Source organism: Condylura cristata, unplaced genomic scaffold (genome assembly GCF_000260355.1).
Source record: "Condylura cristata isolate star-nosed mole 26May11 unplaced genomic scaffold, ConCri1.0 scaffold00022, whole genome shotgun sequence".
In the NCBI taxonomy this organism is placed as follows: Eukaryota; Metazoa; Chordata; class Mammalia; order Eulipotyphla; family Talpidae; genus Condylura; species Condylura cristata.
Window position 1 is genome coordinate 4,522,368 of NW_004567123.1, and position 12,306 is coordinate 4,534,673.

The 12,306-nt window shown below is 39.9% G+C and overlaps 1 protein-coding gene across 1 annotated transcript in view; it reads right to left on the minus strand.

Annotated features, from left to right (window-relative positions):
- CFAP61 (cilia and flagella associated protein 61) overlaps positions 1-12,306 on the minus strand; it is a 267,799-nt gene that overhangs the window by 94,883 nt on the left and 160,610 nt on the right. The window contains exons 19-20 of the mRNA XM_004687139.2: positions 11,078-11,176; positions 6,121-6,289 (exon numbers count right to left, since the gene is read on the minus strand). Coding sequence (XP_004687196.1) covers positions 6,121-6,289; positions 11,078-11,176 — 268 coding nt within the window. The remainder of the gene's footprint in view (positions 1-6,120; positions 6,290-11,077; positions 11,177-12,306) is intronic.

The following is a 12,306-nucleotide window of genomic DNA, read 5'->3' on the forward strand; positions in this document are numbered from 1 at the left end:
GTGTGGCAGACCTCTCCTGACCCCACCCACTGTTCCCCTCAGCAGTGCACTTTGTCAATCTGCCAGTTCTGCTCCCCACTCTGTCTCTGATGAATCCTCTCACCACCTCTGCACCTCTGGCCTGTACCCCAGTTCAGTATGTATAAATAAATAAAATCTTTTTTAAAAAAGTTATTTGAGGTTGGAAGTCACATTTTTAAGACAATGAACACAAGATAGAAGGGCCTGGTATCAGGGAGCTGTCTTACCAAACCTGAGTTGCTTTTCTCCACTTTTAATGAGAGAACAAAATAACTTCATTTTACTTTTAAATTGCTTATTTAACTTAAAACTATTCTGTAACAATATGCTCTAGAATGTCTGTGTTTTAAAGACTTTCAAAAGCCATCATGTGTAATCCATGTACCACATCTATGAAAGAGGGAGAGCAGGTGAGAAAGGAAACAGGAGAAGGGGAGAAACAGGCAGTGGTAGAATACTTGTGTTCTGGAACCAGACCACCTGGTGCAAATCCTAGTCAGTCACTTTGTTAATGTTTGACCTCAGATGGATTATCTAAACTTCAACTCACTCATCTATAAAACCAGGAAGCAAACAGCATGGACTTTGGAGGGTTACTACAAGGTTACATCATTAGCACCCACCCTCAGACAGGTTCCTACCCCTTCACAAGGGCCCTGATGCTGGCCAGCATGCTGCTGCTTCCCAGGAGGGGGCATTTACTGCTGGTCGTCTCCCCTAAATTTGCTTCCTTGGGCCATGATGTGCCAGTTAAATTTGTTTTCTACCTTGATAACCTTTACAGATTTGAGGACAGCCACCCTGAGTCATTAGCCCTCTGGCCAACCATCTTGGATGGTTGAAATTGTCTCAGCTTGTTCTTCCTCTGTTTTAAGTGTGACTCTAAGAAATGAATTTAGGACTTCCATTTGTGTAACATATTGACAGTATCATCTTCAACATGGAAGGGGCTTATGAATGCTGTATGTATCTCCAGTATGAATGTTATCCTTTGTTAGCATGAAAGGTTTTTCTTTCTTTACTTAATTCTGTTTTGCTGGATATTAATGTTCCTGCTATTTAGTAAAGCTATTTGAATTTGTCTGATACCTTCTGATGGTACACTTTATATATATATATATATTTTTTTTTTGCAAATAAACACATGCCTTTTGCAGCAACATGGATAGAACTGGAAGGGATCACGCTTAGTGAAAGAAAAGGAAAAATACCAGATGATTTCACTCATTGGAGGAGTATAAAGGACCAGGGGAGAAAATAATAATAATAATGAACAACTAAATACCAGAGACATTTTACGGGGGTGGGATGGGGAATGGGATCAAAAACGATGAGGGAAGAGAAGTGCACTGGACTATGGTGATGGTGATTTGGTGATGGGAAGCCAATGGGTATTACAAATGAGATGGGAAAAGGCACAAAATGATGTAAAAATAAACTATTATATTATTAAAAAGATTTTTTTTGCTATACATATATAACTTTATTTAAAATTTTTAAATATTATATATATTTTACATCATCATTTTGTACAATGTGGCTTTCTCCTTTCAGGTGTCGTCTCTGTAAAATTCCCACCACCAGTTCACCCGTGCACCATCACATTAGTCCGTTGTGCTCTTTCTACCCTTGTTTTGATCCTTTTCCCACCTCCTCCCCTGTATGTCTCTGATTTATAGTTGCCTGTTGATTTTAATTTTTAATTTATTATAATTACATTTGCTTCCTGATCCATATTTGGTTCCCCAACGTTCTGTCTGTAAGTGAAACCATCCCATATTTTTCTTTTTCTTTCTGGCTTATTTCATTAGCATAATCCCTTCCAGCTCCATCCATGTTGCTGTAAATGTTATCAGCTTATATTTTTTTGATTGCTGAATAGTATTCCATTATGTATATTTACCACATCTTCTTGATCCAGTCATCCATTTTCCAGCATTTGGGTTGTTTCCATATCTTTCCTACTGTAAATAGTGCTACAATAAACATAGGGGTGCAGTTACCCTTCTGAATTAATGGGTTTTTGTTCCTTGGGTAGATTCCTAGGAGTGGAATTGCTGGATCATATGGAAGCTCCATTTTTAGCAGTCTTAGGAACCTCCACACAGCTTTCCATAGTGGTTGGACCAGTTTGCATTCCCACCAGCAGTGCAGGAGAGTTCCTTTTTCTCCACATCCTCACTAACATTTGTTGTTGTTATATTTTTTTTAATAAGTGCCATTCTCACTGGTGTAAGCTGGCATCTCATTGTGGTTTTGATTTGCATTTTCCTGATTATAAGTGATTTTTTTCATACGCCTGTTGGCAGTTTCATACCCCTGTGAAGAAGTGTCTTTTTACCTCTTTGTCCATTTTTTGACTGGACTGTTTATTTTGTTTTTGTTGAGTCTTGTCAGCTCTTTGTGATCTTTGTGAACAGTTGATGGTGCACTTTTCATTATCTTCATTTTTAAACTGTGGGTGCCATTTTGTTTGCATTTCTTTTGCATGTTAAATTTAGTATAAAAAGAGTCTTGATCTTATGAGGGTTGTTTAAAACCTTGACATTTATTATTATAACTGTCGTGGGTTTTTTCTTTATCCACTTCTGATTTATACATCCTTTTAAACATTGTGGGTCTCTTTTCCCCTTTGGTTACATGAATGATACATTCTTCTTTTTACTTTCCCTCTGCCGGAAGGTGAATTTATTTATGCTGTGCAAAAGCACACTGCATTTTGGAACATTGCCAAAAGTATGTTCTTTTCCTTAATTTTTCCAGATATTATTCCTTTCTCCACATTCCACCTAAAGTTTTTGTTGCAGCTTCCTCTTGCTGTACAACGAACTCACACCAAAACTTAGTGGTTAATACCTACCACTTTAATACTTTTCATGATTATGTGAGTCAGAAATTTGAGTAGGGTGTGACTAGATAATTCTTTTATTCTGTATATTATATATAGAGATCACTTGTTGACATCCAGCTGGTGAATGGTCTGGTATAGAGAGTCTGAAATGGTTTTATTCACATGACTGGAGCTATCAATTGAGCACCCATACATGGTACTTCCAGAATAGGGATTAGAGAGTATCTGGGCTTCTCCTGACGCAGTTCAAGCTTTCAGGAGTGACAGCCCCTACAAATAAGGAGAGGCTGAATGACCCTTGTGACCTGGCCTCAGAAGTCATGCCACATCACTTCCTTTGTATCCTCTCAGTCAAGACATTTACAAGCCTGTCCATATTCAAGGCGGGGCATAAGGACATAAACCCCCATCTCTCAAATGGGAGAAGCATCAAAGTACTTGTAGCCTTGCTTTAAAATGGTCACTTATGTGTCAGTGCATGCTGTTGTTTACCACTTTAATCACCCTCAAATTCAGCGATACCTCCTCATGGCAACTCTGTCAAAACCCAACACCTTTCTCAGGTCTATGACTGGGAACGCACGTGTGTGTAAATAGGTCTCTTTTCTGCTTGCATCAGACTCTCCCCTGGAATTGCATCATTCCAGGTGCCACACACTTATTTGTCCAATAATGTAATTAACCTTTCTGTAGATCACATCATATTACACATCTAGCTAACGCCCAGACTTCCTCTCTCTCTTGGTTAGATGTCCTTGCCCTGCCTGCTGGCTTTCTAGTGTTGCCACTTTGATGAGTCCCTGCCTACAGTATCCCCATGGTCAGTGTCAGATTCCCTGTCTTTGAGTTGACACATTTTTATTCTTCCTCTTTTGAAATAACCCAAACCTGAGGGTGGGCAGGGACCTCACAGTCCCTGCACTGTTCTCCATGAGTCATAGAGTGACTCAGGGGCCTCACATATATTTACTGTTGAGTGTTTTTCAAGACCAGTAGGCACTCAGCAGTTAAAAAAAATCAAATTCAATAGTGGAGGTGGAAAGGAAGTTAGAGTACACTGAACATGAACTAGATAATCTTTACTTTCCAAAATGGAAAGGTCATAGATAATGTCAGAGTTGACAGATGAAGGAAAAGTTTCAGTACCATTGAAGAACTAACAACAGAAATGTCTCAAAGTGATTCCCACAAAATACTGCTATATAATTTAATGTTTTAATTTGCATATGATTTTTGATTAAAAAATGATATGTATTTGAATGCAAAAAATATATAACATTTTAGAATGATACTTGTCATTTAAAGATCTCAGTAGAGGATCAGATTTGTAATTACATTTATAAATGTCTTCTTTGAGTTTCAGCTTTGCTTTATTATTTCAAATTTTTTTTAATCATATAATTGGGGCATAACCATGAGACAGTTGAAGAAATATCAAAAGAAATAAGAACTGGAAACCCCTCAGTGAATTCAGCTGCCATTTTTTGCATTGCTCTATGTACCTTTAATTTTTATGTCCTTCAGGAAAAATTAAATTGGAACTCCCTTTATCACTTCTTCATTTCATTTTTCCTGTTGTAGAAAGGGCAAGAGCTTAATGTGCCACAGACTAAAGCTGTAGGGGCAGCTGGACACACATGGGCAGATGCCCGACACTCTGGACAGCTGGCCAGGTCTTCCACTCACATTTCCCAAAGTACGCAGTTGCAGGCAGCAGCTGGAACTTGGCAGGGCAGGTGAAAGGGGAACAAGCTAAAAGCATACATAGTATTTTCCTCTGGTTTAAAAGGGGAATATATGTGTGTCAAAATGGCTATTCTTCCAGTTAATATTTTTCTCCAGTTAATTTTTATCCCTTAACCAGAAAATAAAATTCTGTTTATACTTAAAGAATTATATGTCTTAAATGAAAAGGGGGGAGGGGTAGAATAAAGAAGGATGAGCCCTGCCTTGATGCCCCCAGTGTGATTCATCCACTAGCAGCACCTGTCTCACCTGGGAGCTTGTTAGAACTGTGCTTCTCAGCCCTCACCACCCCTCCATCCACTGCTCAGAATTAGCATTTTAACAATTGTTCAGGGGCCTGTGTGGGCCTTAGAGGGCAGGTTCAGAAGTACTGTTCTAACTACAGATGGAGGGCTGAGATAGAGAAAATTCAAATCAGTAGTTCTCAGCTTAGTTTTTGAATCATCTGGAATGCTAATGACTGGGCCCCAGACCAGAAAAATGAAAACAAACTCTTGGGCCAGGTGTGTGTGTGTGTGTGTGTGTGTGTGCAGATCCTGGTATGGGTGTATTTCACAAGAGCCTCAGGTAATCTCAATGCTCTTCATCTCAATGTGTAACCACAGTTGGGAACCTAGTGTTTGGAGTTTCTCAGCTGTCTGTCTCCCCAGGCTCATTTGTATAAGGGAAACTGAACACATGAGCCATGTCAAATCCATGAACATTCACATGATGGCCTCAGACAGGATCAGCTAAAACACAGTGGGGCCTGAGGTGGAGGTGGTTACTACATACTCATTAGGAGCAAATCCACTATGGGGAGGTCTACCCAGATCCTGGGGGAAGGGGGAGGTTAAATGTAATTAAAGACAGCCATCTTTGAGTTACAAATCTCTTTTCATGAATGAGGCATCCCATTTTTGTGGACCACATGAAATGCTAATGCGTGTGACAAAATGAAAACATTAAGATGTGTGTTGCCCTAAGATGTGGAACAGTTTCAGAGGCACCCAGCAATGTTTTCTTTAAATGCAGCTTGAGAATTAGAATGGGCAGCAGGGTGAGTGGATAATCAATCAGCCACATTTCCTAGATTTAAAACCAAGAGGCAAATTAAAATAAGGGTTGACAGAAGGTGCACGTGTTTGAAATACTTTCACTTACACATGAGCCCATCACCTCACCAAATGTTAGCCTCTTGAGGCATAAATTAATTTCCCACAAATGCATGCTGCTTATGTCTGCTCTCGTGAACGTTAAGTGTTAGACTTTTGGACAACAGCTTACAGAATGACATTTCTCCAACTTGCTGTGATTTTTATCCTTGAGCAGAATGTTTTTCTTGGAATGAGCTTCCATGAGAGTTGCGGACACAATTCTGGTCACACACATGGGCCTCGCAGGACACTCATGAACAGAGTGACAGCTGTCAAGGGGAAAAGGTATTCTCCTCACCTAAAGAGCAGGTGTCCCCATTAAACATATTCATCGTCTTTCACTGAGCTCCCCGAGTATGTCCTCACCTGGTACTGCAGTCCAGTGCAGAGGATGAGGTGGTCATACAGCACAATCTCTTCATTGGAAACCACGACGTGCTTGGCCACTCGATCTATGGCTGTCATTCGCCCAACGACCACATTAACCCAGGAGCACAACGACATCAATGCATAATCTTTATCATTAAAACAGTGGCTGTGGAGAGAGAAGCTCCCATCAGTGACATTTGAGCAGCTGACAGCAGGCATTAATGAGACATCTGGTGCACTGGTTCAAGTCCCCTGGCAGGCAGAGACCTGTGCTTGTGCTCTGATTTACCAGAATCGAGGCTAGATACTGGGGAGGTTTTCGTTCTGAGACACTTAGTCACAAATTGACATCTTCCTATTGAAGCTAAATTGTTCCATCTGGCACAGGCCAGTCCGCAACAGGAGGTGTGTGTGTATATATGTGTATGAAATCACACATACACACTTTCTGCTGCTTCTATTTTAGAAGTTGCAAATTGGTAGTTTTAAATTTAAATTCAGCTTCTGGGTTGTCATATTGACCCTGTAGACTCAAAGGGAGGGCAGAAAGACCAAGTGACATCATTAAGGATTTCCAAAGGTAGGGAGCAAAGATCTCGAATATCAAGAACCCTTCCTATTTGCTGACATTTTTTTCAACAAATCACTCATTCCTAGAATTAGCATGTGGATTCACAACAAAACACATTTTTATTGACAAAAGATGTCAATTGGGGAATTATGATCACAGCAAGTACAATCCCTGGAGACTTCCAGGATTCACTCTGCAGGGCCAGGGTGATTCATAAAGGGACTGGTACCTTTACAAACAGCAGGTCCAAGGTGGATGTTAATTATGGGGCTTCCGTATAGCAGTGGCTATGTGCATTTTCTCTCTGAGTTTCATTTGTGTTTGAGCAGTCTACTATAATGTGAGAGAAGTAGGTTTCTTGTGGTCTGAGGTTTATTGAAAGAGTTTTGTGAGAATTGTTTCCAGAATTTTCTGAGTTTTGACTTCAGGTACATGAACCTTTAAGGTCCCTGTTCTGAAGTCTGAGTAGTTTAAGGGGGCAGGAAAATAAGTATTTCACCTAAATTTAGGGTGTTCTGTGCCAAGGTCTATATCTCTGCTATCAGAGATGAGACTGATACCTCACAATATGAGGTAACTGCCCTCTTCTACTCCCATGCTTCCATCATTATGAGGAAAGAATATGAGACTGTAATAGATGCTGATTTGTCAGATGGGATGCATATATGACTGGTATTATTCTAAATAATACATAATCCTGTTTACTTTGCTTAGAGGCAAACAGGATTCTGACGTGGTAATGGGAGAACATTTTTCCTTTTGATCCACACACGAGTCTGTTCTCACCACACACACACAAAAATTCTAGTAATGGATGCACATTAGATCCTGTTACTGGGACCGGGAGAAAGACGGGAGCTCTGGGCTTTGTATCTCTCTATGAAGCAACACTTAAAAACAAGAAAATTTCTACTTAATAAGAAAAGAATATCAGGGGCTGGCCTGTCATGGAAAATAATAGACAGTGATATGAAAATCTCTTTCAAAAGACCATTTGGGTAGTTTTACAGGAAAATAGGAAACCTTATTGATTTTGTACATTCACCAGAGATCCATAAAGGATTTTTTTCTCATTTGTGATATGTCTTCATGTCAGGAGTGGTGCTGTTGGTCATCCAAGATGAGGAAAAGTTAAATACAGTTAGTGTACAGGGATTAGTCTTATGAGGATTTACTCAAAGATAAAAGTTCTCAGGAGAAATTTGTGGAAGACTAAGACAATGCTATTTCTAATGACAGTGGGACGGTGGTGTTGATAACCATCAGAATATATACTTCACTGTTAGACTCTGAAGTGCTATCCAGTGGGAACTGCACTGAGGAGCATTGGGGGTGTCTTTTGGATCCTTATGAAGCATTAATGTGGTCCTTGCTTTAACAATTTGTCACTGCACTGAAATGACAAACTTTAGTTTGAAATTTCACTTTGATAATGATATGGATATTGTTATCTACTCTGAACTTTCTTTTATTTAACCATCAGGTAGGCAAAACTAGCCATTGAAGACTCAGTGATATTTTCTCCTAAACTATCCCCTAAGCAGAGTTATTGAGCATTAGGATTCTGATACAGCAAGTAATGTTTTTGATAACAGAAGAAATACCTGGACTAAGGTATTCTGGACAAGAAAGAAGGAACCAGAGAAGGAACATCAATGAAATTTCATGTTTCTAAAGTTCAACTGACCCTGCTTTGAAAACAATGGGAAAGGTTGTCTGCACAGAACATTCTGGAATCAGGCAGTAAGGAAGAGAAAACAGCATAAGAGCAGGATGGGAAAATTCTTGGAAGACATATGTAAAGAGTGACTGGCTTGCTCATAGTTGCAGTCAGTACCCAAATGAAGCGGTCAGAAGAGTCAGGCCAAAGCTCCAGGTGCAAAATTAGAGGCAAAACCCAAAAGCAAGTCTAAGTATGGTGGGTCTTGCACTTCATAGGGACAGACCCCTTCAGAACTGCAATGAAGGTCAGAGGTGTTCTTAAAGAAATTATAGCGACACTCTAAAAAGGAGGAACATCACAATTAACTATTTGTCCAATTAGTGAATTTCCCCCTGCTTCCTGGTCCTCTCCTACCACCTTCCTTACTCTGCATCCAGGACGATCAGCACCTCTGCCAGACACTTGATTGGCCAGGGGAAAGGAGACAAAAACTGGCTGTTCAAAAAACGGTAAGAACACTGGCTAGGGAAAGTTCAGAATTAGTATTTAATATCAGGAATTTAAACTTTTAAATGTATGGATGTTAACGTACTTGCTATTTTTAGACTCCATGATCAAAGATAATTTCCTTCTTTGAGGGTGGAGGACCATGTGAAAACAGTATCCTGTGTATCATTTTGTAATTATGATAACATGTAGTTAAGCCATGCAGAAGCCTCTGTTATTTAGACCCTGTCTATAGTCGAAAGGAGATGGTTTTTTGCAGGTAACTTTCATCTATTTGACATTATTTACTGAACACCTGTTAAGTGCCAAGTACCGTCGCAGATGCTGGGGATACATCAGTGAACAAAAAGGTTCAAAATTTTTGTCCCTGTGGAATTTATATTACAGTAAAAATTTATACTATAGTTGAAGGAGCATGATATAAAGAATAAGCATAATTTAAAAGGCAAATTACATAAAATTAAGGATTTGTGCAGCAAGAAAAAAAAGCAAGGAGGACTGCAATGTATTGGTGTTGGTTACAAATGAATAGGCATTCAGGGTAGGTCTCAATAAAAAGCTGACATTTAAGAAAACCATTTGAGAGAAAAGCAAAATCCTTGAGGTAGGGGCCTGTCCATTGTGTCCAGGAACCTCACGGAGGCTGATGTGGCCACAGTAGAGAAAAATAGAGCAAAAATAGTAAATTATGATGCCAAAGAAGTAACTGAGTAGAAACAGGTTTTAGGCAGAAGCTTTCTAGAAGTTTCTGTAATGGTGGAAATGCTCTGGTGGTAGAAATGCTCTATAGTTGTGCAGCCTGAAATAGTAACTACTAGCTACATGTGACTATATCAGCACTTGAAATATGACTAATGTGACTAAGGAGCTGAATTTTTTTTAATTTTATTTAACTTTAATTAGTTTAAATTTAAATAGCCACATGTGGTTAGTAGTCACCAGATTGGACAGTGCAATTCTTGGCTGTGCAGTATATCACTCTGGCTGGTGTGTTGAGAATGTTGAAAAGTGAGGACAGAAAGAAACACCAGGTGACTTCCCATTCACGTCGATCCCAGATAGTATAGAACCAGAGGTCACATACAACTATTCTCTCCTATGAGAAACCTACACCATGCTAACTGAATTAAATTCCTCCTAGGATATTTATCCATCACACCAAATTTTCCTGGGAATGATGTCATTTAGAGAGGGAAAGTGAGGGGAGGGGATCTGTGTGTGTTGATACTCTACTCTGTCAGAACTTGTTACCTGGATTTTAGCCCCCCAACCCAGTAACACTGTATACTTCAGAACAGTGAAAAAGCCCAGAGCTCAGAAAATGAAATCCTACTTGTGCTGGGTGCAAATGTGAATCTTCATGCCCCTGGCTCAAAACCTACAATTTTTTCTACTCAACCTGTTAATGTCCTTCCAAATAATTAAAAACACCCACAATTTATATTCTGATAAGTATGAAGTTGAAATAAGCCTGGTTCTAGTTTTCCTGCTGCCAAGAAAGTTGTTTTCCTCACTGTTGGAAGGCAAAGTAAGTCATTTTCACAGAGGAAAGAAGATCCCTTTGTCATGGATTCTAAAATTAATGGTTCCCCTTCCCCCTCCAAACAATTTTCTCCTCCTTGTTGGAAAAATTGGGACATTGTTTCTAGAGGCAGGGAGCCTAATCATTCTGGTACCCATGTTTCGCTACAGGAAATTAAAATTAATGGAAGCTGTGTGATAATGAAATGGCACTTTCTAGAACGGATGTTGTCAAATAGTGATTCTACTGGGATAGAAACAATAAAACCTGCCTGCACTGGCACAGAAGGTCTCAGCCTGATGACAAATGTCTAGGGAGGATGTGAGACCCAAACCCAAGTGAGGCATCCTGTCTTTATCTCCCAACTCTGAAGCTTAGGGGAGTTACCCTGCCTGATGCAAACAGTCACCAGGCTCCCCCACCTATAGTGTTACTGAGCACAGAGATAAGAGCTGTGCTGGTCAGAGCGCTTGGTCCCAGGTATCTGGAACTGGGCAGATGTCTTCCCACAAATACCAAATGCAGCCCAACCCTGCTGCCTTTCATTCCTTTAGGGTTTGTACTTGTGTCTCCCAAGAAATGTGTTAACAACCTTTCCCTCCCCAATCTGAAACCTGCTATTTAGCATGAAATGACCCACACAAATTAGGATTTCTGAGTCCCAGAATGAGAAAACAAGTAGAATTCATACTCAGTTGCTAAAAACTTCCTTTGTTCAGAGTCCAGAAGTTTTTTCCCTGGGAGTCCATGTGTTGAAATCAGAGTAAGATTACTAAACTTCAAGTGTGAGCTGTAAAAGAAGAAAACACGTAGTAAGAGGTAAAGCATGAATTGGTGAGAGTTTATGATAATTCAATTTAACATTACTCCATCTGTTATCCAATTATTAAACTTTTAAAAAAATCTAACAGCTTTTTGGATACAAGTCTTCAAACAGAACTGAGGCCTTAAAGAAGGAAGATGGATCTGAGCAGCAAATGGCAGAAACACCCAAAAATTATACCATGGTCATGGCAGACACCATTTAATCTTTTTTTTTTTTTAAGATTTATTTATTTATGCACACAGAACTAGGGTACAGGCCAGAGGTGCAGGGGCCACCGGTGAGAAGATTCACAAGAGACAGAGTGGGGCGCAGTACAGGCAGATCGAGGAAGTACACTGCTGATTGGAGCAGCGGGCGGGTCAGGAGAGGTCTGCCACACTATGTGGGTCACCTCCCTGGCTGGGGATCGAACTCATGCTGAAGTGGATTTAGCTTCTTAGTGTTGTGTTTTAACTCACTGTGCCACTAGGGAGGGCCCTAATCATTTAGTTTTTAAAAATTTCCTTCTCAAAACAAAACAAAATAAAACTATTTGGGGGCAAGGGAGAAATATTTAGTATAAATTAGTGCGCAGTTAATTTTGACTACTAAAAAGTTGCTAGGAATCATAATAAACTCAGATAAACTTCTCTGAAGGCTTACACTCAAACTCTTTGCAGGTTTTCATATAGTCCTCACAGCAGTCCCATGGGGACAGCAATGTTTTACCCCTAAATGCTATGTGGAGATTATTTGTCTAAGTTCATGTACCTAGAGTCAGGAGATAGGGGGTGAACCTAAGCTATCTGGCTCCATTGTCTTCTCCTAGCTTCTGGATCTCCTCTATGGTAGATCTCAAATTGTTAAGAAGGATCCAGAGGCAATAAAGAGGTGAATTCCCATCAGTCAACATTAGCTTTATTACTTTCAAATATACATATATATGGACACACACGTTGTTATATGGTACAAAGGAAACCTAGATCCCAGGGCTAACAAGAAGCAAGTTTAATTGCCCCAGTGATGACTCAGCAGATTTGCATTCAAAGGCTGAGCCCCGTTTACAGGGAGTCAGTGACTTATATACACTTTCAGTTTCTACAGGGTATTGGGTG